The 27,012-nt window shown below is 53.8% G+C and overlaps 2 protein-coding genes across 11 annotated transcripts in view; both read left to right on the top strand.

Moving 5' to 3' along the window:
* The window catches only part of AP3D1 (adaptor related protein complex 3 subunit delta 1), a 44,245-nt gene extending 40,748 nt beyond the window's left edge, over positions 1–3,497 (top strand). For both annotated transcript variants that reach the window (XM_035569640.2, XM_035569639.2), the window contains exons 30-32: positions 52–173; positions 923–1,002; positions 1,381–3,497. In XM_035569640.2, the coding sequence (XP_035425533.1) occupies positions 52–173; positions 923–1,002; positions 1,381–1,476 (298 nt within the window). In that variant the 3' untranslated portion in view covers positions 1,477–3,497. The remainder of the gene's footprint in view (positions 1–51; positions 174–922; positions 1,003–1,380) is intronic.
* A 4,508-nt stretch (positions 3,498–8,005) lies between these two features.
* On the top strand, positions 8,006–22,813 carry MOB3A (MOB kinase activator 3A). 9 transcript variants are annotated; one of them, XM_035569642.1, is made up of 5 exons: positions 13,197–13,315; positions 14,191–14,273; positions 17,888–18,443; positions 20,555–20,757; positions 21,395–22,813. In XM_035569642.1, the coding sequence occupies exons 3-5, from the start codon at positions 18,026–18,028 to the stop codon at positions 21,422–21,424; spliced, it is 651 nt and encodes a 216-aa protein (XP_035425535.1). In that variant the 5' UTR covers positions 13,197–13,315; positions 14,191–14,273; positions 17,888–18,025; the 3' UTR covers positions 21,425–22,813. The 9 variants fall into 9 exon arrangements, with proteins under 9 accessions (XP_035425534.1, XP_035425542.1, XP_035425535.1 ...); XM_035569645.2 differs by lacking the exon at positions 13,197–13,315 and adding an exon at positions 15,127–15,206 and having other exon boundaries at positions 14,169–14,273; XM_035569646.2 differs by lacking the exon at positions 13,197–13,315 and adding an exon at positions 15,127–15,222 and having other exon boundaries at positions 14,207–14,273.
* The last annotated feature ends 4,199 nt before the right edge of the window (positions 22,814–27,012 follow it).

Raw genomic sequence — 27,012 nt, 5'->3', positions numbered from 1 at the left:
ATCTCACTTGACTTTGTAGCAAAAGTATTTACTTTCCTTCCTGTTTTGCAGTGATGCTTTTGCCAAGCTTCTAGAATCTGGAGATCTACACATGAGTTCTATTAAAGTAGATGGAATTAGCATTTCTTTCCAACATCTACTGGCAAAGATCTGTTTTCATCATCACTTTTCAGGTGAGTCTTTTGGATGCAGAAATTCCTGTTGTGCTTGGTGAGTGCAACACACCATGGCCTCAATGGCAGAAGCAGTTGATATCCAGATTAAGTAAAATCAGGAGAGGAGTTGCTGCCAGTTCTATAATGCATTCGTATCCTCAAAGCATATCATGCTTTTCAAAGTGAGCTCTCCTTGGGTCCCTGGGGCTTTCCTCCAGTTTGGCAAGGCTCATGGCAGGTATCACGGGAGCAGCTTGCTTATAGTTAGGGCTGTAGCTGTTCTCTGGAGGTTGTATTTGATCTCAGTGCTTCATCATACCTCTTTCCCCTAATGCTTTGTTTCACTAAGGAGGGGAGAGAGCTATTCAAGCTTGGACTGATAAGAGTTTCTAAATTAATTAAAACACACGTACTGGGTGAAGCAAAACCAAATAGCTGTTTCATCATGTTCTCGCATATACATTAGGCACTGCCTTGTTGAGAGCATTTCTGGGGAAGAGATCTACATCCTGATCAATGTCTTTGCCACAAAACCTTTGCAGCTTCAGCTTGCTTGGAAGACAAGTAATTAACCTCACTATTGCAAAACATCCCAGATAGGAGCCAGGAGGAGACAGGCACGTACATCATTTTAACCCTGACATCTTCCTTTCACTTGATAGAAGATTGTATTCCTTGAAGCCAGGCAGAGCAGTAACTCCTTTTTATGAGAAGCAAATCCCGTGTTAAAAAGTTGTCCCATTAAATGAGAACTGCTTTCTTTATAGTTGTGGAACGTGTTGATTCTTGTGCATCAATGTACAGTCGTTCTATCCAAGGTCATCACGTCTGCCTACTGGTAAAAAAGGTGAGTACATCTAACACTTGAAACAAGACCTGAAGAGAAAATAAATTTATAGTCTTTTCTATCTTAGTGGAAAGAGGGAAATATTCCTGCCTAAAATGTCCAGGGACATGATGGGTAATATAATTGATCTGGCCCATCCAGCAGTTTTCCCTGTGCTGCTACCAAACTTGTGCCTCCAGGGGGCTTCCTGTTGCCCAGCATGTACCTGGTGGGTAGCAGCAGCACTAACACGGCTTCCCTGATCTGACTGCTCATCTAAGCCTGCTTTGTTCCTGTGCAGGCTCCACTGGCTGTTGCTGGTGTGTAAGTTAGGCTGGGAAGAAAATTGTCTGTGCTTAGAAGAGGAGCTAATGGATTTTTTTTCTTTTTCTTTCCAAGGGAGAGAACTCTGTATCCATAGATGGGAAATGTAGTGATTCTACCCTGCTTAGCAACTTGTTGGATGAGATGAAAGAGACATTGTCCAAGTGTTGAATATTCCTTAGAAAATACTCCAACTGCAAGAAACACACCTAATGTGTAAAGACAAGCAGACCCAAGTGTTAAATTTCTCCCTTGTACGCATGTACTATCCTGGGGCACGTGCTTTTCAGTTAACTCCACCATTGTTTGCAGTTTAGACATTTTAAGGCTGTATGTTACCTTTTTATTTCAAAACTTTTTACAAACTGTGGTGTTAACCCTTTCTAGCCCAAAGAGATCCTGGTGACATGACTGGAGGAGGGAGGGAGGGGCGCTATTTATTCAGCAGTTCATGATGATCCTGTAACCCTTGCCATCTGCATGGGATGGTGGACTAAGCAGAATTTTATCGACAGTAGCACAGAGTCTGTTGCTTGTGCTTATTACCAGGGAAGTTTGATTTGATCCTTAGCCATGGAGTGTCTTCAGGGCTGCCGTAGTTGATGTATATTTCTAGCAGAGGCTGGTGCTGGACCTGAAGGCCTTTTTTTTTTCATAAATGTGATTTATTATTATTATTTCAAGATCCGTTGTGATCAGCATATAAACATCCTCTGTCTCCTAGAGCTAATCCAAATGAGCCCTGTTGGAACTGGGGTGTTTGAGTTTCTGTTTATAGTAGTTGCCTTGAGCCTTAACCTTCTTTTAGTGACAGTTGAAAGAGTAGAGAGTGAGTGCATAAAACACAAGCTGAAAGTGTTACTGTTTGGTATCTGCTCCTGTTGACTGTCCCTGCAAATGGAGTCTCTCCTGCCTCTCACCTCTGAGCAGTCTCTGCTGATGCGTTTTGAGTCCACTTCAATTTCACATTCCTGAAAAGTTAAGGTGTAGCAAGAAACTGGAAATCCAAAGGGGTCTGGTCCTGCTTTTGTATCATTTTGCTCACCAGCTGAGGTTGACCAATATCAGGTTAGAGAAATACCCACGTATAATCCCTTGTACTCCAAACAGTTTGCAGGTACAGCCCTGTTCCCTTCCTCTGTGCTGTGAGATCAGCAACACTGTGCTGTCTCATCGGTCTCTGTAGCATCATCTGGCCCTGCCTTCACAGCAGTGGAAACAAATATAGCAGCACAAGTGTAGCTGGGTTCCTGCAACAGAATGTCCTTGCCTGGGTGGCAGGAGGGGAGGGCTTGGTGAGGAGCGGCGCAGGTCTGTTAGAGGTTACTTCCAAGGGAAGAACGGAAGGGTCTGCGGAGTGAAGCCCATTCTGCACTAAATCTTGTGGAATCACTGACTGGAAAGGGATGTTGTTCTGTCCTTTGCAGATGTGCTTAATCGATGTCCGTCTCAAAAATTTTGTTTTTTCAGTTCTTTTACTTGCTGTTCCATACCCAGCAAGGAGAACGTGCTTGAACGGTTTTGCTTTGAGGCACAAGCCAAAAACTATTGGTTGCTATTACCAAAAGGCCCCCAGGGAGGAGTTGGGTTTGTCTGCCCTTCCCCAGCACCACCCCAACAGGAGTCAGCAATGCCCAGTGGAACTGAACTAAAACCCTATGTAGGGAGCAGGATAAAGTGTCGCTCTTATCCTTAGGGTTAATGTCTTGTACTTTAAGTGTGTATTGTGCTCTTTACACTCTTCCCGTATTAGGGTATCCTTGAAAAGGCTCTACTGTGGTTTTATTGCTAGGACCAGCTTTGTATTCTGACAGCACTTGTGTGCTGCAGGAATTCATTTTCCGCAGGCTTCACTGCTGGTGAAGTGTTAGTCTTTGGTATTGGTCAACCTCCCTTGGTTAGCCAGTTTGTGTATTAGAAACTGAACATATTAAAATTGTCTTAAAGGATAATGTTTCTCAATTAGTGTTTTTTTTTTTAATTCATGGATGGAAACTGTCACTTTAGCATGTAGAATCTTCTCTTACGGAATCCTGTGCAGTGATTCTAGAATTTTGAAACTGTATGATGTGTTACATTCACAAATTTATTTGCTATGAACATTCCCTTAAAAAAAAAAAAAGAAAAAGAAAACATACCACAAGCTGCTGTAATGATTTTGTGTCAAGATGATCCAATAAACTTTCAAAACAAAGTTAAATTTTTGGCTTTGTAAATAGTCATTTTATAAGACAAGTTTGTATGGACCCAAAAACATTTTATCAGTAGGCTGTTGTGCCCATCACTATAATACAGGTCAACTCTGGAATTGATTTTTTTCATATTTATCCACTGTGAAGTTGTTGTACAACACGCAAGTGCTGTATGCTTATCAAGGGAAAGGGTTGTGCAAGCATTATTTGACCTGGACGTACCCCAACTCTGAGTGTTTGTGGTTTGTGTCTTTGGGGTAGGTAAGGGGAATCTCGTTCTGAAAGATGTGAGAATTGTATGGGGTGGTGTGTTTTTGTTTTTTATCAGCTGGGGAGAGGTGTGCAGCAGTGAGGAGAGTCCTGCCAGCTGTCTCCCTGATGTGCCTGTCAGGTGCTGGTCACACACCTGCTCCCCCGGCAGCAACAGCTCTAAGGCATGAAGTGCACTAGCAGAAAAGGGATCTCCAATGTGATAAACTGGAATGGTGCTGTTCTTTATCTCTTGTATTTTAAACTGAGCTGACATTTTATATTTAGTTGGGAGCTTCCAGCTCTGCACTGAGAAAAACCCATTGCTTGCATTAACTTGTTGGCCTTATTACCTGGAGATAAGCTCCTGCTGCAGAAGGAAGCACCAAGTCATTTGCTTTCTGCGTGCACTGTGAGCCCTACATTGTATTCCCAGGTTGGCCTGCAGGGAGGCTGCCTGCTTGCTGTGCTGCCTTGTGGAACTGCACAATATCTGACAGGATGAAAACAACAGTAAACATCAGTCTCTTTGCAAATGAGAGGGTCTGCATGGAGAAAAACAACAACAAAACAACAGGAACCACTTGGAGCAAATGTCAAGTATTTAATGAGGTGCAGGACCTTGACTGGACAGTGCTGGAGCTTCCAGTGAACCTGGTGCTGTGCACTTCTGGCTTTAAACAGCAAGGCAGGGTTCTATCCTGCTCTCTGCATTTACATCCGGTCATTTACATCATTTACATGGAGCAACTGGACAGAGAAAATCAGTCCTTATCTAAGTGTGGTTTTGCACACTACGCTATGAACGAGTATGTAAAAGAAACGGTGCTCAGCACCATCCTTCCAGAGAAAGGAGAGTGGCACGCTCCAAGCCTCCAGGCTTGCAGTTGCAGCTGCTTCATGCCATGTCTTGGATGGAGCAGCACCTATTCCTTGGAGGTTCATGTCCCTTCGCAACTGTGCTGTCTGGAGCTGTGCAAATGCTGCTGGAGCAGCTGCCCCGGCTCCTCCCCTGAGGAGCAGCGATCCTGTACCTGCGGCTGTTGGACGCAGAGTGTGGGATCAGCGGCTCTGCGCTGACCTCCAAGCCGCAGGAGGCCCAGCTCACAGCCCGGTGCTGTGTGCATCTCTGCAAGAACAATGATAGGAAATGAGCTGTGGGTCAGGGCTGCCAGTTTGGGGCAGAATTGGGGGCACCTGGAACCGCACCTTATTTCAGAGAGCACTGAGATCCCCCTGGTTTTGCTTGCAAAAGGGCAGAAGTGTAGAACAATGCTCTAAGTGCAGGACCCGAGTGAGCTCTCCCCACCATCCACCTACAGGCTGTGGGTTTTGGCTAACTGCTGTGCTTTTAGCACAGCTTGGTTTTAGGCTTCACAGGGACTTACCGCCTGCCTCTGACTTCCTTCATTCTAATGTTTGTAAAAACTTCCCTTTGAACTGACAGCTGTGTTTTCTGCTACTTCTTCTTCTTATTTGAAACTTCAACTATGTGCTGCCCCTGTGACCACGTCACTGCTAGCAACCTGTCCCTGACCAAGCAAGAGTTGAACCGGGCTAAGAGCAAAGCATGAGAGTGCAGAAACATCTCTTCCACTTTTGGCCCTAAAAAAAGGGGGGTGGGGGGGATGGAAAATGAGAACTGTTCTGGAAGAATGAAAGCCTGCAAGGGCGACTGTGCCTTCTGCACATTCTCCATTCCAGTACAACCCCGTACCAGCCTTGTGGAGGGGCTGGAGATCTCCTTGTCCAGGTGCTGTCATCTGTGCCAACATCTTGCTGCTGTGGCTGAGGCCTCAAGTCTTGTCCTGTCCTTGCTCCTCTTTCACCACTGCTGCCCTCAAAAATCAAGGGAAAAAGCTTTCCTCTCTCCCTTTTGCTCATGGCCAGACCCAACCCTTCCCCTGACCTTTTACCACAGCACCTGCTCTGTGAAAACCAGACAGACCTGGGGATTTTCTGAGCTCAACCCTTAGCTCTGCACTTCTCTGTTCCCCTTTTGCTGTGACAAGGGCACAGAAAACCCAGTCCCAGAGGAGGCTGTGCCACCGAAAACCAAACTGAACCGGGCTGAGAAACTGAACTGTTGTCTCTTCCCTGCAGGGCAGGGATTTGCTTGCAACATCCCATCCAACTCCTACACCCTGACTGCACTGCCAGGGAGTTTATCCATGGCTGAGAAAGTAAAAGTGAATCCTGTTTTCAATTCGTCAAGTCAATCAGGTGGTAAATGTTATTTTGGGGATGATATTTTCCTGTTTGGGCAGACAGCTGTAGGTCATAGACTGCTTTTATTCTAGAAATTGTGAACATTGGTTTAAATGTTGGTACTTTTAAATTTTGCTTCTGATTTCTGAGCCTTGCCAGTGTTTAAAGAGCACCTCAGCCTGCTTTTCTGTCACACCACGCAGATGATAACCGTGTTAAGAAATGAGGAAAACCTTCCCTGGACTCCAGGAACCAGCATTTCTAGTGCAGAACCAAACAGGGTGAGCTTTTGTCATGTGCTGCGCTCTGCAGCCAGACTCCTTGTTTTTTAATGAATAATTTAATAAGTAATTTCACCAAGGTGCTCAGCAGGATGCTTAGCATGGGCTGCAGTCCCCTGGAGGGGACTGCAGGCTGGAAGAAATATGAGAAATCCTGTGAGGGTGACACCACATGCCTGTGGCTGCCTGGGACTCCGATGGAGCTTTCTCATGGTCTGAATCTGGCCCTGGGCTGAAATGGGGCTGGGGCTGAGCCAGGTGCCAGTGAGTGCTGCTTGCTTCACCCTGCTTTCTACACATGACTCAGCTTCACCTCGGAGATGGTTTAGCAGCAGGATGTCATTAGCTTGCTGTGTCAACATCTCATTCCATCAATATCATCTCTAATTTAATCCATTAAGGTTTCTAAGAATAACTGGCTTTTGCTAATTACAAAGAAGTGTGAATTACATCAGAGCTGTCCCCGATAAACACTGGCAAAGCTCAGCTGAGGTGATGCTCTGAGCTCTGTGCTGGCCAAGCAGGGCTGCGAGGCCTGGGCGGATGAATGCCAAGGGGAAGAGAGAACCCCTTCTGCTGCCAGGGAATCCAGGCTCCTGCCACACCTCCTCGAAGGGAAGGCGAGTGGACGAAACGGCTCAGAACGGTGCAGGGAAACACAACAACCTGTTTTCCTCACAGGCTGCTCGAGAGTTCCCTGAATTAACTTTCAAGGCACAAGCAGGGGCGAGAGGAAATCCCTGGAGCGAGGAGATTTCATGCGATAGGAAATGGTGGTGGCCTGGGAGCAGGAGGAAGGGCAGGGGCTGCATGCGAGGCTCGTTTAAGCATCATTAAAGAAGTATTGGCTTGGCTTGGATGTGCTTGCAGCCATAGCAGGAATTCCCCCCACCTGCTGTGGCTTAATCCTAATTCAGGGAGAGGGAAAAGTAAATAAATAAAAAGATCTGAACAGTGCTGCATAAATTCTGCAGCGTGTTGAGGGACTGGGCCGAGCCCCAGGCACGCTGTGCTCCCTTGTTGTGAACTTTAATGGCGTTAGTGTCCCAAATCTCAGGTACTGGAGGGCTTTGCTTCAGCTTCGGGTGCCGTTTAATCTCCAGGTGGGGCAAAGGGTGGGCACCTCAGGCTCACCAGGGAGCGACCCTTCCACCCAGCACCCTCCAGCCGTGTTCTGTTGCCAAAAGAACACTGGTGCTGAGCGGTTCGGGGGCAGGTGCCCTCTGTTAGGTGAGCGCCTCGCAGCCCTGAGGGGCCGCTTGCCAATCCTGATAGAAAAAGGCAGGGAGTTGAGCCCCTAAAACCTCATAGGGCCAAACCCGGGCTGCAGGAGGGGATTTAAGGGTTTGGGGAGCCAGGGCTGGCCCCAGTCAGACCCCGGCCCCTGCGGGACTGGGCTGGGGCTGCAGTGCTCAGGGGGGAAGTTCTGGGCGATGGAGGTTTGGGAATTTCCTCTGGGAATTGCAGCTGGGCTGCTGCCGCTTTCCAGCTTCCAGGCGTGGCAGAGGTGGGAACGGTTCCTCTGCTCACAAGTTTAAACAGGTAGATTAAAAAATAAATAAATTAAAAAAAAAAAGCAAGATTAAAAAAAGGATAATAGGATAAAAAGGAAAAAAGGATAATAAAAGCTGGAAGGGTCATTAACAGCGGCAGTGGTTCACCCCCAGCAGGCTTCCCATCCCATAAAACGAGACGAAAACAAAAAGAAAACGAAACGGAGCCGGCCTCTTCCCCGGCCCCTCCCCGCCGCGCCGGGGGGGCGGCCCCTTTAAGAGGAAGTAGTGCCGGCAGCCGCCGGCGGAGCGGGGCCGGGGCGCGCGGAGGAGGAGCGCGAGGAGCTGCGCTGCGGCCACACGACGGCCGCCGCCTCCGCGCCGCCACGGACTAACTGCGGCCGGCCAGGTGCGGGGGGGGCTGGGGGAGGGCCGGGGGGGGGAGCACCGCGGAAAGGGGGGTCCCCAGCCCCGCCAGGGGGTTCCCGGTCCCGCCCGGGGGTCCCCGGGGCCGCGCTGAGCCCCCTGCAGCTCTCCGCTAACGATTTTAGCTGGTTTGAGTTTGTTTTATTTATTTATTTTCTCGCGTGGAAGAGAAAATAAATCTCTCGTGGCCTCCCGGCCGGCCCTGGGGCTCGGGGGGCTGCTGGTGAGGGTCCCCCGGTCCGCCCTGCCGCCCCCCGGCCCTTCCTTCCCCGCAGTCCTTCCTTCCTCCCTTGCTTCTTTCCTTCCCCCCGGCCCTTCCTTCCTTCCCTCCCGGTCCTCCCCCCCTCCAGCCCCGGCGCCTCAGCTGCGGGGGGGCCGCAGGAGCCAGGCCCCGTCAGGGCTCACCTGCAGCGCATCAGCCCGAGCTCCTTCCTAGAATCATGTCACAGACTCGTAGAATGGCCCGGGTTGGAAAGGACCTCGAAGATCTCCCAGTTGCAACCCCCCTACTCTGGGCGGGGTGGCCACCCACTGGAGCCGCATCCAGCCTGGCCTTGAACGCCTCCAGGGATGGGGCGTCCACAACCTCCCTGGGCAACCTGTGCCAGGGCCTCGCCGCCCTCTGAGTGAAAAACTTCCTCCTAATTTCCGACCTAAATCTCCCCTGTCGCAGTCTAAAAGAAATCCGGTGTGCGCGCCAGGAGGGATGAAAAGGACAGGGCAGGAAGCCCTCGGGGCGGGGAGGGCTGGGAAGTTGTCCGGCGCCTGTCGCAGGTGGTTGGGAAAGCCTCCCCATGCTAGCAAGAGGCAGGGTCCCCTTCTGACCCGAAGAGTGGCCACACGTCCTTCATTTCTATCCCTTTGTTTAAAACCCTTTCCAGTCTGGAATTGCTCTGCTAAGTCGCAGGGCAGTTGTTTTTTTTTGCTAGGAGATGCAAAGTTTCCCCAGCCACCTGTTTATCGCAGTCCCCAGTGCTTTGTCCTTGCACTCTGCTTCTTTTACAGAGCTTTGGGCTCACATCCAGCTCTGCATTTATCTCTCGTCGTTTCTTGGATCCTGTATTCCGTGTCTTAGATTCAGTTTCTGTCTTAGTCACGTCCCTGCAAAGCTGACTTGGTCAGGAGGGCGAGCAGGCTCAGAACCGCTTTAAATTCCAGAAAGGGAGGAGAGGAGTGCTGGGAGTTCACGCCAGGTTGGTGGCGGGGAAGCAGAAACTGATGCTCCTGCTTTGCACAGGAGATCTGGGCCCAGACGCTGAGCAGGGAGCAGTTTCCCTGTGCCTGGCTCACTTTTAGGGTCTGGTGTTCTCTCGGGACCTGTTGAGGTTGCACGGTTGACTGTGCCGTAGTCAGAACGGACATTGGGCTCTCCTGTCCCTTCAGCTGGGGCTCGGCGAGCTTGAAGCGTGTTCGTCATCTCGAGCAAAGTCCTGTCTTGTGGCTTAGCTGGCCTCTGTCACAGAGCTGCTTGCCAGATGCTTTTGTGGCCACGTTTGGCTGTAACGTGGCCCTTCCATTGATGGGATGTGAAGTGCCACCCAGACCGAAGTGGCACGATTAGCTCTTTGTGGAGGTTGGACTGGAGGTTGACGTAATGGTGTTTTGTAACTAATGCTTCTCTGTACGTGGGCCAGAGATCTCTATGGCCGCAGTACACAAAGGAAAAATGTTTCCCTTGTCAGCAGTGAAAGCATGTGGGGTCAGAGAGGAGATTGCAAAACCTAACCCGTCCTGGCCACAAGAGTTCAGATCTGGGAGAAGAATTGCCTTCAACTTCTGAGTTTTAATTTCTTGTAAGGCAGGAAGGTATTTTGTGATACTTGAGCCATAAATGCTGCTCTAAGTGGATCCATAACCAGCTTTGCTGGAGGTTTAGGAGATTATCTTTAGAAATACGTAATATCCAGCTAATGCTTCCAATGAAGAATGCACCTTAGGCTGCAAGTTCGTCTGCCCTTCTCCAGATGCCCCTCGGAGGCAGCGTTATCTGCGACTCCTGTCTTGCTCTGCTTCTTGCTCCCTCTGGAGCTGATGCTGCGCTGAAAGTGCTGCTCAGCTCATGATGAAATGATGGAGGGCTCCTGGGTGAATTGCTGCTCCGAGAACACCAAGTGCACGGGGAGCAGAGGGGAGGGAGCCCAACAACCCCCCTGGGGGGGAAACGAGGACAATAAAGGCCATAAGAAAACCTTTGTAAGCATGCACATCCGTCCAACTGTGGTGGCTTTGACTTCTTGTAGAAGTCTAGATGGAGTCAGTAGATGCTTTGTCGTTATTTAGTCTCTCCGAGAAGAGGTGAAGATGGCGATGCTGACGGGTCTCCCTTTGTGCTGCTAGCCCTGCACAGCTGGGGCTCGAGTGCTGCTGGGCTGAACTGTCCTGCGGTGACCGTGCTTGGTGTTTGCCCCCATCCTCTTGGGGACTGCATGGCTGTCCTCCCACCCCGTGGCAGCGCAGACCTCCTTGCAGGGCAGCGTGAGGCTGGTCAGGAGCCTGCCCTCTGCTCCCTGCCGCCAGCACCCATGCAGTGGCTGCAGGAGATCCCAGCTCCCAGCCCAGGTAGGGGCTGGATTTGGGTGAATGATGGCCCTGGCTGTGTGCCTCTGCTCTGGCTTCTGGGGAACAGAAAATGAGCTGGAGCCATCCGATACGTGCTCCAGTTGGAAGCAGAAGCTGAGTAAGACCCGTTACTAAGCTGAAAGCCACTGTAATTGTTCTTGATCTTAACTGCAGGCTTACGTTGGGGTTTCTGTCTGGGCCTTTTTTTTCTTTTTTCCTCCTCACTGTATGTAGGAGGTCTTATGATGTGTTTTGTCTTGAGGTGATCTCTAGCTCCACATCAGGGGGCTTGTTCCTTGCCTTTGCTGCCTGGAGACACATTAGTGTTCTGGGCCGCTGCCACATCTCCTCGTGGAGGAGAGGAGCAGGCCTCGTGGGCACCCGCTTTCAGCAGGAAACAATACGGCTTTCTTTTAAAAGCATAATGCTAATGTGGGGAGAAGCGGCACTGTCCGTGGGACTGGCCCTGGCCGTGCGGCCAGCTCGTGCCCCGGCCCCTTCCCTGGGGGACACCTCCCGAAGGCAGGATTCGCACTCCAAATCAGCCATCCCTGCCGCCTGGGCAGATCCTGAAGTTAGAGGAAACCGCTGCTGGTTCAAAAATGCCCCTGCTCAGTGAGGATGATCATGTGGAACCCGTGAAAGCAGGAAGAAATGTGTAGTTCACAGCTTGGACTCGATAAATACCACGCTGCCCCTTACGAGTCCCCTGGTGAGGGGCAGAACTGGGCTGAAGGGCAGCAAAAGGTGTTCCCGAACGAGCCGCCTTCAAAATACAGCCCTGCAGACCTTGAAAAGAGCTGCTCTGAGCGTGCCGTCAGCCACCCACGGAGTATGGTTTATCCTAGAAATATTTGTCTGTGCAGTTAACCTGTCTCCTGGAGTCGTGACCCAGCTTGTCGGCTCAAGGCAGCATCTGCGGAGCCAGCAGCAGATGAGCTCTGCCTCCACACGCAGCCGTGATCTGGCCGAAGCTGTGTAAGTGCAACCCGTGGAAGCCTTCCAACACAGCCGTGCCTCTGACATTGCAATAGATACAGATGGCACGTAAGAGGCAGGAAAATCGGCCCCAAATCGGTAATTATGCAGGCTCTAACGGACGTTCCTGTTGCGCTGTGGTCATTCCTAGGCTTTTAAGTGAAGATTTTAAAGTGCAGAATCTGCTCTCTGACCCTGCTGGGGAAGGGAAAGTAGAAGGGGTGACCTTAGAAGCTGACTTTCTCGTGTGGCTCTTTAACCATCTGCGGCTGCTGGCCGGGTGGGGACAGGCGGTGCTGGAGCCTCTGACCTCTCCCAGGCGAAGTTCGGGGCGATGCAGCCCTCCCTCTGCCCCGCCAGAAGCCGTCCTCCAGGCCCTGCTCCTTCCATGAGCGTTTGCCTGTGATGCGAGCCCGTCACACAAAGCCCACGCCGTCCCTCCTGTTGTCACCGCTGTGTCTGCGTGGGCTGGAGCATCCCAAGCCCCGAGTTGAGCAGCTGATGCTGGCCTCCTGCTCCTGCATCCCGCGCGTGGCGGCCAAAACGCGCCTCTGGCTGCTCAGCCCCGCGAGCAGGGATTTCCCCTTTATTTTATCAACTAACTGGAGGGTAAAATAGGCCAAATGCATAGCCTGTAAGGAGAAAAGGAAGATACCAGTGAAAGCCAACCATAACGTTTCTCGTGCTTTTTATACCGTTTCCTTTTCTTACCTACTTGCAAATGCTGCTCGGCTCCACATTTGCATGGCTTAAAGTTGTGCAAAGAGACCGTCCTGCCCCTGAGCAAGCCTGGCTCTGGGAAGTACCTGGGAGATGGGGTCTTTGTGTGGTTTTTACTCGGAGTTCCCAAATTGTGCAGCAGCTTTAAGTTGCGGGGCATGGGGGTGGCTGGCGACCAGCAGGACTTTCTTAAAACTGACTTTGTTGTGGGGCATAAAGGGCTCTTTGTTTGTCTAAGCCTTGGGAATCTAACATCTGAAATGTGCGTTTCTAAGTGGCCCCGTTCCATTTGTTGTTAAGGCCGCTATGAAACCAGTTTCCAGAAGGAAAATTTGGATATTTTCCTGCTGAGCAGCAGAGGGAACTTGTTGCTTGTGCACGACCCAGTCTGGGGTTATCGATGCGACTGCGCCAGCGCTGCCCTGTGCTCCCTCTCCTTCTGAGCAGCTCCTGGCCCCTGTTGGCAGCAGCGAGCAGAGAGAAAATGGGAAGAAAAAGGAAACGTGCAGGGCAGCTTCTCGGCTCTCCTCGTGCAGCAGCCTTTAGTTTCCTCGCAGAGGAGAAGCGCTGCTCTGGCCTGGCTCCGCTCAGCTCTCCGGAGCGCGGTTTCCATTTTGGCTTTTCCAAATAACAACACGAGTCTCCTCGGCTGGGGAGTGCGCAGCTCCACGCCGTCAGGGGCAGCGTTACGGAGCGTATGGAGGGGGGTGATTAGCGTTGGGAAAAACATTGGCAGCTGCCTCGGCCAGCCACAAGGCCGCCGTGCCAGACAGGAAGCCGGCCTACGTGGAAGCGCCGTCTCGCAGGAGTTATGAATGGTCGGACGTGCCTGCCGTGAGCCTAAACCCTCGTGTTCTGCCCCAAATAGTCCTCGTCGTGCTTCGCCCTCCTGCCCGCAACCAAGGTAAGCACAGGGGCATACTTTTTGGTCCTTGTGGTGTAAAATTGTTCAAAAGAGCAGCTGCAAGCCTCGTCCGGTGAGGGTAAGCTGTCGTGCTTGTTGCCAGACTCGCTTTAGAGGCACAGAAACTTGCCGTCATTGGTGCCCGTCCAGCCCCGCTGGCCGTAATTGGCCCGATCCTCGCTCTCCGTATTAAAATCTCTCCTTTGATCATAGAAACCCAGGATCATCTTTTACCGAGAAACTGAGCAGAATGGCTGTGGGAAGGTATTTGTGAAAGCGTGGGGGGGGAAGTTATGAAAACCATGTGCGTGTGTGTCTTTGCTTTTTTGTTTAAGGTCCCTGAGGCCGCCTTGCTAGCTTCGCTGCTCTGGCACGCCCCGTAAATTCAGTCTTGCCTCGAAGTGTTCGATATGTCTCGTGTGCCGTGGCTGTTTTGTTGAACTGGCACGCGAGTTGGTGTGCTGCGTTGGAAGCTCTGCGTGAGCTGCGAGGGTGGGGGGCCCTGCTCCCTGCTTACCTCGCGCTTTTGGGGGGGCTGCAGAGAGGGGGGTGATGGGCACGGGCTCGCCACCGAAGGGCTGCAGTTATAAGCTGCCCCCGAAGGGACTTTTGGCAGGATTTTGTGTAAATGTTTAGCATCGATACCACTTGGTGTCATCTTGCGGGACAGCAGCGTGGCTTCCGTAAAAGGAAATTCGAGGAATGGATTATTTTTGAGAAATGCGTTGCTCGCTGGGATTTACTCGAGGGCTCTCTTGTGAGCGCGCAGCAGGATGTGAGCTGCCTGGAGCTGGGGTCACTGGGAGGGAAGTGGCCGTGAGCCTCGCCCCTCCCCGCCGGCAGCGTGAAACCCAACTTTTCTCTCTTTCAAAAAGGAGGAAGCTCTGCCTCGGAGCCTGCAAGCGCTCGCAGGAGTTGCAGAGACGAGCAGAGCGATTGCAGGAGGCTAAGAACGAAGGTAGGAGCTTCCCGACGCGCCTCTGCAGGCTGTTAGCGGCGGAGGGGAGCGCGAGGCGCGCTCAGAGGCAATGGAGCCGCCGTGGGACCCTGCTCGCGGGTGGGGGGCCGCGTGCGGAGCGTCCCGCGGGGCTGCAGCAGGGGCAGCGGCACGGCTGGGAGGCCAGCGTGCGAGGGAGGCCGCCTCCAGGGGCTGCGGCGGAGGCTGCTCTTTCCTTTTTTTGTGCCCGCTCTGAGCTGCGTGTGAAAGCAAGGAGAGCCGGGTAAGTAACGCCTGAGCTCCCTCTGCCCCGAGCCTTTAAAATGAGGCAGCACTGCGTGATCCGCTGCTAGCGGCAGGGGAGGAGGGATGGCAGAGGGAACGAAGGGCACTGCCCTGGGTCGCCATCGGCAGAAATGGGCGTTAGGGCTGGAGCTGTAGGAGCAGGGTAAGGGGATAAAAGCCGGTTGGGAAGGGAGATGGGGGCCAGGCCTCCGGCCCCGTGCTGTGCGGCCGCGGCAGCCAGGGGAGCCACGCGCAGCGCCCAGCCCCATCCCTGCAGTCCCTGCAAGCAGTGGCAGCGCCGCTCCTCCGGGGAGGCCGGGGTGGTTTTGCTCCCGCCAGCCTGCCACAGTGCAGGGCTTGGCGGCGGCTCTGTGATCTCGTGGGAGGGATGGCCAAGGTCCGCTTGCACCGGTGACGTCCGCCGTAATCTTGGCTGGCTGGAAGAGAGGAGGAAACAAAATGTACTGCAGGTTTGTTCGTGTGTTGGGATTTTTTTTCCTCGTCTTTGAAGCTCGCAAATCCCACTCAGGTGCTTTGCATGTCCCACGTCCTAATTGTTTGTAATGTTTCCTTTCTCCTCTTCATAAAGACAGTGTTCTAGCGCTGCCAGAGCAATGACTCCTGCCTGTGGAAGAAGGTGTTGTACATGTGATATCATCTTCAAGCAATGTCAGTGATGCTTTTGGTCTGTCTTTTCTTTCTTTCTTTTTTTCTAGTGCCAAATGCTTCATTTAGTTCAGTTGCACTCAAAAACCGTAATTAAATATGCTGAATCTGCCTGAAGTCTTAGCTACTAGTTTTGCTAATGCCTTCAGACAGATGCTGAATCGTCTGCAAGATGATTGCTGCTGTGTCGAGCTCCGCAGCTCTCAAGAATGATGTCTCTTAGGACAAGGAAGTTGTTTGTAGGGCAGACACTGCCTTGATACCAAATAAGCCATATTAAAATTCTCTTCACCCTGTGCAAATGATCATTTCTTCTGGAAAATGGTCTAAAATGGTCTAAAATGGTCTATGTTTGCTTCTTGACATGTGCAGGGTTTTTTTTTTGTTTGTCTGTTTGTTTTAAACTCTGCAGCTTTGCTATTCGGTTTCAACCCACCCTCCCTTTCACCGGACGGGGACGGGTTTTCCAAGCCCGGGTCAGGCTTGGCTGCAGGTCCCAGCACAGATGCCAGGGGAACCACTGGAATTCTTAAGACAGTTCCTAAACAAGTAGGAACAGAGTTGTTGTACCACACCGAGGATGCTGCCAGTCCTCCAGAGAGCTGTATGAAGGGCAGTGCTCCTCCATCTTTACTGCCTGCTTGTTTAAAGGATATTTCTTTCTCCACCTCCAGTGTAAGGGTATCATCGCGTGCAAGTGCTTCTCTGGGACCGATTTCCTGCTGGAAGTAGCTGCAGACTCAGCACCTGCTGTCCACATTGCTGGCGCGGGGCGATCGGCGCCTTTGGGGCACGGTGGGGTGGGCGCTGCCCCGGCGCTTCCGCACCGAGCTGCAGGATGTGGCCAGGCTGTGACACAGCTCTGGGTAACCAGAGTTCCTTGCTCAGACATCCCTCCTCATCCCCCTTGCTACTTCCTCTCACCGAGTCTGCGGTGCGATCAGAGGCTTCTCAAGGTCGCATTTTCTGGAGGTTTTCTTCTTTTTCTTCTTTTTTTTTTTTTGACTCCGGTGCGGTAGCTGGTAGGGTCACAGCAGCAGCCGTTCCGGCAGCACTTTTTGCAGAGAGCCCGTGGCGTCAGCGTGGGCGCCGTCACGCTCACTCGACGCAGGGTGAATCTCGCTGAACCGCAAGAAAATATTTTCCGTTTGTCTCAGTGCGTGTCGTGGCTGTGGTCACGGCCTGCGTCGCAGCCAGAGCTTGGATCTCTGTGCAGAAAAGTTGGCTCAGCCCCTTCCTGCAGGAGAAGAAGGGCTAGGGAAAGGCAAGTGTGTTCTTACGGGGCAAGCTGGGGTGGTTTGGGTTTTCTTCCTTACTGTCATTAAATAAGAGAACAAGAGGCCTTGGTTTAAGTCCTTTAATCTCTCTCCAAAGAAGAAATGCTGATAAGCACGATGCAGCATCTGTTAAAGATGGGCTGAATTGCAGAAAGGTCGTCTTGACTCGAATTTGAAATTTTTCTTGCCAGAGTTTGGGGGTGTTATTTACCTATTTAAACAACACTACAGCTAAGGAGATTTTCTGCTTGGTGGAAGGGGCTTGTTTGCTTGTTTTCTTAGAAAATTATGGAAACTGTTACTTGCTGCATTCTGTAGTGCATCAGCTTGAGTTTCTGTTGCTTTATTTGTTTCTCTGTCCAACACATGTAAAACAATATTTTTGGTACAATTTTCTGCCTTGAGCTTCCATCAAAGAGCCGCTTGACACAAATTATATGAAGGGATGGATGTGGGAACAAAGGAGGTATAATTAGCTACAGATAAACAGAGCTGTGTTTCTTGTCAGCATCCTTTCAAGATCTTAACTCGTGTCTCAGCCTCTCAGAGCCAATTCGTTTTCATAGACTGGAAGAGGAAGACAAGCTTTCCTGGTCCTGGAGCTTTCAACCGGGCTTCACCATGGAGTGAGCTCAGCTGAAAGGAGGAACGCAGTTGTGCTCTCTGCACCTGCAGAAGAGGCTGTGGCTGTTTTTGAAGCTGGTGCTGTTTCGGGATACTGAGTTTATGGGTGCCTGAGCTGCGTCGACTTCTCATTCCCCTCAGCCCGTTCTCATCCTGTCCTTAGTGCTACGACAGCACACGCAGCTCCTGGTCAGACTGGTATTTTGTTAGAATATGTCCGGCAGCAGAGCTGGGCTCTACTGTAGGATGTCATAAAGTTACCTTTGGAGTAGGTTTGTGTGCAAAGAGGGGGGAGAAAAGCATAGGTGAAGGATCTGATTCAAGTGAAGCCTAACTCAACGTTTGACCCTTCTTAAACCTTTGCTACTTTCCACCTGAATAGCTGGCGCTGGAGTTTCTCCTCCTTTCGGAGGGATTTGGGTCTCGCTGTGCTGGTGTCGTGATCTCCTGCGCTGGCCCCGTCCCTCCCTGCTGTCTCGTTCTCATCGCACCCTTTTCCTGGGGGCCTTTCTGGCTCCCCTGTCGCTGTGCTGAGCACACAGGGGGGCTCGCGGGGGCTCCTGGCCCAGCCCAGCTCGCCCCCAATGGCCGGACTGTTCCTCTGCTCCGGGCTCTCCTGGGAGGAGAGAAAAGAAAAGAAAAGCTGGCGCCGGCTGCCCCTGCTCTGCTCAGATCGGGGGCGAGGGCCCAAATGGTATCCCAGATCTCTTCCTATGGGATTTAGACCAGGTTTCCTGTTGAGAGAGCTGCTCCTAATCGCTGCCCTTCTGTGCTGCGTTGCAGATCAGGACCAGATGAGCAGAAGGAGGTTTCTGTGAAGATCAGAGTCCTCGCTGCCCTGCCCCAGGAAGTGGCCCAGCAGCTCTGTGTCTGCAGCTGTCGTCGCTACGGGCCTGGAAAAAAAAGAAGAAGAGAAGAAAGATGTCCCATGCTTTAAAGCAAGTGTTCAATAAAGACAAAACCTTCCGGCCCAAGCGCAAGTTTGAGCCGGGGACTCAGCGGTTCGAGCTGCACAAGAAAGCCCAAGCCTCGCTCAACGCTGGCCTGGACTTGAAGGTGGCCGTCCAGCTGCCGCCGGGAGAGGAGCAGAACGACTGGGTGGCAGTGCACGTGGTGGACTTCTTCAACCGCATCAACCTGATCTACGGCACCATCAGTGACTATTGCACGGAGCAGTCCTGCCCTGTCATGTCCGGGGGGCCCAAGTACGAGTACAGATGGCAGGACGAGCACAAGTACCGCAAGCCCACGGCCCTGTCCGCTCCCCAGTACATGAACCTGCTGATGGACTGGATCGAGGTACAGATCAACAACGAGGACATCTTTCCCACTAACGTTGGTGAGTTGGGTTCTGTTTGCAGCTATGGGGAGGGAGGCCAGTGCAGAGCCTTCTCCTTTGAGCCCTCAGGTCCTGGTCCAGGAGATGCTGTTCGTGGTCACTGCTGCTCAGGTCACCATTGTGGTAGAGCTATTGCCTTTTGGGCTGCTTGGAGGCCGGCGGTGTATAAGCTCTTCCAAGCACCTGAGAAACTTCAGGCCTTTTCTTGAGCACTAAAATACCCAGAGCTGTAGCAGATCTCATTTGGAGTCGTGGATACCTCGAGGAAAGCAAAGCCAAGCCAAGCGTAGGGAACAAAAATAAGAGGCTGCTCTTAAAAAGTCAGTCTCTGGCATGACCGTCAGCAGTTCCTGCTGGACGTGGTCTCCTGAAGGACAGCTCTTTTCGAGCTGATTGCCGGTGTGGGTTCAGTGCACGTGCTCTGTGTTGGCCTGGTGATGGTGGCCATGTTTCCCTAATTAGCCTCTTTGTTGTTGCAGGCTGGCATTAGCTGAGTCTGCCCTTTCTAGCTCGGTGCTTACTGGCATGCAGTCGGTTGTTTGTTGCAGCTGGGTGGGATGCTGACACGTGCACGGAGGGAGGGACAGTGTTTTTATCTATTGCCAGGGTGATGGAAAGGAGAATTTGACCAAAGACAACTAAATCTGCAATCCCAAATGCACAGCTTCATGTACTCGCTTTGGGACAAAAAAGCTGTTTTTTTTTTTTTGTTTGTTTGTTTGTTTTTTGTGGTGAATAAGATGTGAGAGTTCAGTATCCAGAGCATTCGGTAAATACGAGTGATGACATTCAGAGCTCCCACCTTCTGGAAGGCCGAAGACCAGATGCAGCAGAGGCGTGTACAGTGGCAGGGGGACGACACTGCTCCAGCGCTAGCCCTGGGGTGTTTCACAGCAGGGTCAGCTCCTCGCCTTCCCGGAGCAGCCCTGGGCGATTGCCGGGCTCCTCGGCACGGTCCTTGGGGAGCTGGGGTGACGCTGGAGCCCTGGTGCAAGTGGGGTTCCAGGGGCTGCCTTCCCTTCCTGCCCCTGCACGCGTCCCCTGTCGCAGCGCAGCCTTGTTCCCCCCGTGGGGCAGGTGCAGCGTCCGCAGAGGCAGGGCTGGAGGGGGCATTTCTCAGCTCCCTCCTTCCTGCCACCACGTTTATGCCATCGGGGCTCTGGCGGGATGCAATTGGCCTCTGTTTGGGATGCGTCTGCATCCACGGGGCTCTTCTACCCCTGCCAAAGCACTGCTTAAACCGTGTGCAAGCAGGGCCGTGAAGAGCTGGTCCTTCAGGCAGCTGAAGCACTGAAATCCTCCCCATCCGTTCCTCCTGGCACCCAGGAGGGTGCATTGCCTTTATTTAGGACTGTTCTGTAAAACTCTCTGGGGGCTATAAATAGGGTGTTTTTGTTCAGGGCGGCAAGGCAAGTTTCCAGCAGCAGGAGGGTTGTGGAGTTGTTGTTCTCAGCTTTGCTTTTACCTGATACCAGTTCTTGCAGGGTGTTGAAAGGGTTTCACTAATCCTTGTTCCTCCAGAAAGGACCTGTGTGAACTTTAATACTGTGAGCTGGCCACTTGGCCAGGCTGCTTTGCTGCAGGCCCTGGCTAAACAAATCCCAGTGAACCCAGACCAGGCTTATCCTCTGGTGCCTTTACAGGGGGCCCAAATGTCTTTAATTTTTAACCAAAGAGCTAAAGACTTATCAAATTGTGAGATAACTGCAGGGGGATATCTCTGACTCTTTCTTTGGGGAAATTGCTTCTGGAGCAGAGCTCAGTAGTTTGTAATATTTTGCACTGTTTATATAAACATGCCAAGTAGGAGTAGAAGAAAACTCTCGGAGTGAAGCAGCTGGTGGGAATCTGATGGTGATCTCCTGCTTTCAGCTCTCAGCTGCTCGCAGCGATTGATGGTGTGCAGGACTGTCACATCAGAAACGGATGCTTTGAAAAATCTGACCCGAAATGGAAAGGAAAAAGGAGAGGGGAACTGGAAATTACGTTGGACAGAACTCTCTCCCTTTTGTCTCAAAATGTACCTGTTCTATCAAGAACAACTTATTTTATTCTTGAGGAACCCATTCCCACTTCTGTGAAGCTTCTCATGGCCGTGTCTCCCCTCCCAGGTACTCCCTTCCCCAAGAACTTCCTCCCGGTGGTGAAGAAGATTCTCTCCAGGCTCTTCCGAGTCTTTGTCCATGTCTACATCCACCACTTCGACAGGATCACCCAGATGGGGTCAGAAGCCCACGTGAACACCTGCTACAAGCACTTTTACTACTTTGTGAAAGAGTTCAACCTAATAGACACCAAGGAGCTGGAACCGCTGGTGAGTCTCGGAGCGAGGGCAGAAGGGGTGGGCTGGGGGTGGAGGTGTCACAGTTGCCCTCTCAAATCCCATTGCTGGAATTGAGGCCGTGGGTTGGCCTCGCAGTTTGGCAGTCAGGAAGATGGGAGCTGGGATGTACAGGTGCAGCTGAGCAGGGTTGTTTGGGCGTCAGCTGGGGAAGGATGACTTGTTCTCCAGCAACCTCCTCGCGTTTCGGGCAGCCAGCTTGCCTTGTCTGCGCGCGCTGTTTGAGCTCAGCCCCGTTCACCATCCAGGATGGGGAGGGAAGAGCAAAAGTCCCCTCCCATCCTGAAGAGCAAGGGCACCACCACCACAAGGAGCCTGCAGGATGGAGGGTGTGACAGGGTAGACCTAAGAGGTAGCAGTGACGTTTGGCTCAGCTGCTTACGGCTGCAGAATTTGAAGAGCTGTGGGGCAGAGGAAGGTGTCCTGCCTGCCCCGGGATTGGGAGTGGTGGGGGAGCACAGACCTGCCCCACCTGGAGCGCTTGGTGGTGGTGTCACCGCGTGCCTGAGAAGGGTATTTCCAGCTGAACAAAGGTGAGATTTTTTCATCCACACCCTCACCTGGCAGTTTGGATCTTAGTTCATGGTTCCTTGTCGTGTCCCTTTGACAGAAGGAAATGACCTCCCGGATGTGCCACTGAGATCAGACCGTCCTGCTCTCACCTCGGCATCTCTTCCGAGGACACAGAGTCCCACTCCTGCATTGGAGACATGAATCAAGGGGAGAACAGAGACGTTTTCTTAAAGAAATCTATATATTTTTAATGAGTTTCAATGTAAAACTGTGATATTGCAGGAATATTTTTTTAAAGATGCTCTAGATAAACTAGTTTTTTTTATAGTAATTTCTATAAAAAAAAAAAAAGTATTTTTGGCCACTTGGTGGGAACGCTCGTCCCCTGAGGAGGGAGGAGCCAGCCTGTGCTGCCTCTCCTCTGCCCCCTCACTGCGGTGGCACCAGGAGCCGAGCCAGGTGCGCCAGGTAGAGCCATGCCGTGGAGCTGGCGCTATGATGGAAGCGGTACGTCCCTCCGGACCCCCACCCCCTAAATGTGAAGGGAGGTTACGTGTGGGCATTGGGGAAGAAGTGCTGGTGCACACGGATTCACTGGGGCACCGCAAGGAGCTGTCTGGTTCCAGCACCTCTTCCGCTGGCTGTGCGGTCAGTTTTTGGACAGAGCTGCTTTTGTGCTCACCCTGCACTTGGCATCCTGTCCCCAAGGCCTGCCCTTCCTTTCTTTCTCTGTGAAAGAAGTCAGACTTGGGTTTCTTTCATGGCCAGACCAGAGCTGCTGCTGCTGATGATCTATCCTGCAGCTGTGCTGCGCTGGAGCGCTCCTGTTGTGAATCTGCTCTTGCCTCTTGCACCAGCGCTGAGCTGAGCTGCTCCCGCTGCACCGCCCCCACGGGGACAGGCTCGGCGCTGGCAGCACTGGGACAAGCGGACCCGCACCTGGTGGGAATGAGTAGAGGGAAGGTGCTGGGACCAGCATGGGGAGGTTGGCTTTTCAAACACCTGCGCTTCCCTTTCTCTTCGTGGTACGCAGACCCTACTGAGGAACCGGGCTGCTTGCTCTCCAGCCTTGCTTACAGGCTCTGTGTGGACCACTTTCTGCTTCCCGTTAGGGTACTAAACCTTTTCTCTTCCTTAGCAGCGCTTCCCTGCTCTGCCACACGCGTCGCCTCTTAACCAAAGTGTCTGGTGGGCAGCCAGAGCCAGGGGCCTTACCTCCTGCTTGCACAAGAGCTCTGCTGCCTGGCCAGAGCCTGGCAGTCCCCCCAGGTAGGTAGGTCAGGCTACCTAGGAGCGGGGGGAGAGCGGGGAGCAGGGTTTACAGGGAGAGAAAAGGTTTTTGTGAACAGTGACCAAACTACCACTAACCACTTCTTCATTAGAAAGTTTTTTTTGTGTCCTGGAATCTCTGTATATACATGACTCTTGTTTCTTGTGCTATCGTTAGGACACGCGTACAAATACCACTATAGTTCTCTGACATGGAACCAATAAATTATGCTGTATTTACATAGCACGCTCCGATTGCTAAATGTCTCATGATTGCATGTTCGTCAGAGGCTTTCTATCAGCAAAACAAACACGGGGTGTTGGGACTCCACGGGAAGTGCGGTGGAGAGCTGCTAAAAGATGCCAGGTGCCAGTTCCTGGTTCTGCTGCAAGGTTTGATTCCTCCTGCTGCATCCCGGCTGCTCCGAGCCCTGCTCGTTTGCGGGGCCCAGTGTGTGGGTGCCACAGCTGCCCCAGGAGGCTGCGGGGTCCTGCTGTGTCTGTGCAGTGTCACCGTACGCCGGGGCAGTCTGTTCAGGCTGGGGGCTCTCGCTTCCAGCGGTGTGGGCGCTGTGCTCGTCCCCTCCGGGCTGGGTGCCGCTAGAGGGGGCAGCGGGGCCGTGGCCGGACCCAGCGTGGGGCTGAGCCCCCCCGGTGCCCGCACCCAAGCGAGGCCCCGTCCCGCAGCCAAGTGGCACAAACCCACCGGGAGCCCCCGGCGCTGGTGGCTGGGGCCATCGATGCCGCTGCAGCCGAGCCCGTCCTCGTCGGCGTGCAGCGGCGCAGGATGTTGCCCAGACAAGTCAGCAGAGCCGCCGCAGCCTGCGCAGCCCTTTCTCAGCTGCTGCCTCCGCCTTTTCCCCTGCTTTCATCTCGCCTTGCGGGGGCCTCGTGTTTACCCCTTCGTGCGCGGGAGCTGCCCCAGTGCAAACGGGTTGGGCCTGCAGGCGCGGGGGCTGCGGGTGCCCAGGGCTGAGCTCAGTAATTTGACCTTGGTGGCTCAGTAATTTTATCACTTGTCTCCCTGGTGCTGGTGGGGTGCAGGCAGAGGAGTTGGGAATGCTTTGAGAGCCCAGAGAAGAGCAGATTCGCAGCTCTCCCCCGTGGCGGGGCTGGGCTTCGTGGGTTGAGTGGGGCTGACCCTTCCCATAAACACGGACGGCGGCAGCAACCCCTGAGCTGGAGCAGGCACGGCTGCCTGGCCCTGGGCTGCTCTGCCAAGCACAGCCCGGCCGCAGTGCAGAGGGGTCTGTGGTAGCCGTATGTTCGAAGGGAAATAGTTCACATCCCTGGCTCGGCATGGGATCGCCCGCTGGTCTGGAAGAAATGATCATGGCACGTCCTGGGAGCCTGTGCCCCTGCTGCGCCCTCTCCCTCCTGGGCCAGAACTCCTCCGGTCCCCACAGCAGCTTAGCAGTGCAGTAGGGCCCCCTTTCCAGCTCCTCTCCAGTTTTAACCAAATCGGACCCTGGTTTCCAAAGCTGGGGACAAGAGGCAGGGATTGCACGAGCCCTCAGAAACCAGTTCCTGGGGAGCAGGGTCTGGGGATCTCTCAAATGCATCTGGTCAGGGGACACCCACAGGGTCTGGGCAAACCCCAGGTGGGTGCTGGAGGCCGTGTCCCCGCTGGATGAGGACAGGGAAACATTCCTGGCCACCGCTGCCTCCCCAAGCAGCAGCTCCACAGAGGGGAGGCGCTGCAGGGTGTGATGCCAGGCTCCAAAACGCTTTGGCCCCTCTCTGGGAGCAGCTGCTGGCGACGCGGCGAAGCCCAAGGGGAGGCACGGCACCTGCCAGGCCTTGGCTGAAACGCAGCGGGGTATTTGCTGCTGCTCCGCGGTGCTTTAGCTGCACTGGGAGCATTGCCACGGCAGAGCTGCAAGGCAAGCACGTCGCTGACCCCCACCCCAAGCAGATCACGGAGGTTGCTGCATACCCAGGACGGTGGTGTGGGGCACCCCTGCAGAGGGGCCAAGGGACTCCTTTCCCATCCCCGGAGCTGTTGCCTCTGCCCGCTGTTTATCCCCCTTTGCGCCTTCAGGGTTGGGGAAGCTGAGGCATGGTGTTGTGCCCCCCCCCCCCCCCCCCGCTTCTGGTTTTGGGTTCCGGGTCTCCCTGGAGGGGTGACAGGCTCCTGGGCCAGGGGGATGGCTCATGCAGAGCTGCTCCTGCGGGTTTCTCCCTTTCCCAGTGACTTTAGAAGATTTTGAGGGGTAAGAAAACCCCGAGGCTGCCCAGAGCCTGGCTGTGCCCTGCAAGGTGCGATGCCCCCAACCCCCCCAGTATCATTCCCTCCGTTGCCTCCTGCACTGCGCTGCCTCGCCTGCGCCCGGCCTCTTCAGTCCCCGCAGAGGTTGGGGATTAACCACGGCCCAGCTGGGATCGCCCGTCTTCCACAGGATGCTCGTGCCAAACCCAGCCCAGCAGTCACCACCTCCGTGTCCCGCGAGTTTTGACCAGCTCAACGTGATGGAGCTGGGGACGCTGCCGCATGGGAACGCTCCCTACAGGCTGGCATTCCTGCTCAAAGGCCTTTTTGGGGTGAAGCCTCTCTGGTGAGTATTTGTGTTTTCCCTCGGGGTGGTGTTGCCTGGCTGTGGGTTACAGCTTCTCCTCAACCCCGTGGCACCTCTTCCAGCTGGAGAAACTGAGGCACGGCCACCCTTCCTCGTCCCCTCCCCACGTCCCAGTGCCAGCCCCGAGCCGGGCCTGTGAGGGGTCTTCAGGAAGGAGAACCTCTGCCATAGCTGGGGAGTCCCTGGCTGTGGGGTCCCTGCGTGGGGGGCAGCCCCGAAACATGGGTGCAAAGCAGGAGTCAGGAAGCCCAACGCGGAGTTTGTCCCTGGACAGCTGAAGCAGCCAGGAAATGTCTTGGCTGTGGCTGTACCTGTGCGTGTGTGCTGGGTACATGCACGTGTCCCCATCCCCTTTCCCCGCCTGCCCCACAGCAGAACCAGCAACGGCAGAGTCAAACCTCCAGATTTCTGCCCGGCAGGAAATTCCTTTTTTTTTTTTTTGCAAGATTTTTCATTTTGAAACGGAGCCAAGGCTCGAAATCCTGCTTTCAGGGGAGGAAATCTGGACTAACCTCCTTGTGCCAGGGAAAAATACGCGGGGAAAATGGATTTGTCTTCCAACCCAGAGCAATGGGATGCGGGGAGGAGGAAGCCCCACAAGGAGCAGGGTTCCCGGTGCTTCTGTCCACGCTGGGACCCGGCAGCAGCGTGCGGCCCCAGTGGAGCTGGTGGGGCCCCGTGGGCTGGGGTGGCCGCGGTGTCCCTCCCCTGTGACTCACGCTCTCTTCGCTCCTCTCTCCAACAATAGCCGGTTTCCGGCACGGCCCCGCTCGCTTTCCTGTTTTGCCTCGGCCGATCGCAGAGCACGGCTCTGCCGCCTGCGTGCGCCCGGTCCCCAGCAGCACCAAGCCCTGTCCGAGGCCTCCAATGCGTCAAAATTTGGGTTTTCTCCACTGCAGCATTTACACGTGTGTGAGTGTGCGTGTACATGTGTTGGTGTGCGCGTGAGCCCTTGGGTGGCTGTGCAGCTCACAGGGATGCACCTGGAGAGGCCGCACCTGTGTGTGTGCACATATGTGCCAGCTGCACACGCGTGTGTGTGTGCAAGCACCCAGGCGGGGCAATGCTCTGCCCACCTCCTGCATTGCCCTTGCACACGCATGCCCGTGCTTTTGCACGTGCCAGCCTGCTGTGCACGTGCATCTCCCTTGGGTGCCAGCACCAAAGCTGCAGCAGGGAGCACCCCTGGTCCTGCTCGGCCCCCCCTGGCCCCCCGTGCCCATGGGTGCTGCTTGCTCCCTGCCCCTGCAGCCCAGCCCCGATGCTCTCGCCATGCCTGGCTGCAAACCTCGCCCACGGCTGGAGGAAGCAGCCCCTTGCGCTCCGCTGCTTCTTTCCACCCCAGCTCCAGTTTGAAAGGGCACCGGCGTTGCCCCCACCCCTCCTGCTGGACCCCCAGGAGCGCTGCAGCTGTGGGAGCAGGGGTGCAGGGATGCCCCCAGGCCAAAGCCCCAAATCGCTCTAGGCCCCAGAGGGGGTGGTGGGTTGGGGCCTTTGGTGGGTCAGGTAGAATCCAGGAGACAGTGCACAGAGAGCATGCAGCAAGCACGCAGCAGGCACGCAGTGACTGTGCAGTGAGCCCGGGAACATGCAGGGAGTGAACAGTGAGCATGCAGTGCGTGTGGCAAGCGTGGAGGGTGTGTGCAGTGAGCGTGCAGTGAGCGTGCAGTGACTGCAGCGTGCAGTCAGTGTGCAGACATGTAGTGAGTGTGCAGTGAGTGTGCAGTGAGTGTGTGGCAAGCACAGTGTGCACCAAGCATCCAGGAAGCAGAGGTCATGCAAAGGCCACGTGACAAGCACACAGAGCATGCACCAAAACATGCACAGAGCATGCACCAAACATGCACAGAGCACGCAGTGAGCACGCAAA

This window comes from Cygnus atratus, chromosome 26, assembly GCF_013377495.2.
Source record: "Cygnus atratus isolate AKBS03 ecotype Queensland, Australia chromosome 26, CAtr_DNAZoo_HiC_assembly, whole genome shotgun sequence".
Taxonomy (NCBI): Eukaryota; Metazoa; Chordata; class Aves; order Anseriformes; family Anatidae; genus Cygnus; species Cygnus atratus.
This window is presented reverse-complemented; position numbering and strand designations above follow the sequence as displayed.

Coding starts and splice junctions, on each gene's coding strand:
- MOB3A (XM_035569641.1), top strand. CDS start 18,026: ATGTCCCATGCTTTAAAGCAAGTGTTCAATAAAGACAAAACCTTCCGG. Junction 18,444..20,554: donor CATCTTTCCCACTAACGTTG/GTGAGTTGGGTT, acceptor CTCCCCTCCCAG/GTACTCCCTTCCCCAAGAAC. Junction 20,758..21,394: donor CCAAGGAGCTGGAACCGCTG/GTGAGTCTCGGA, acceptor TCCCTTTGACAG/AAGGAAATGACCTCCCGGAT.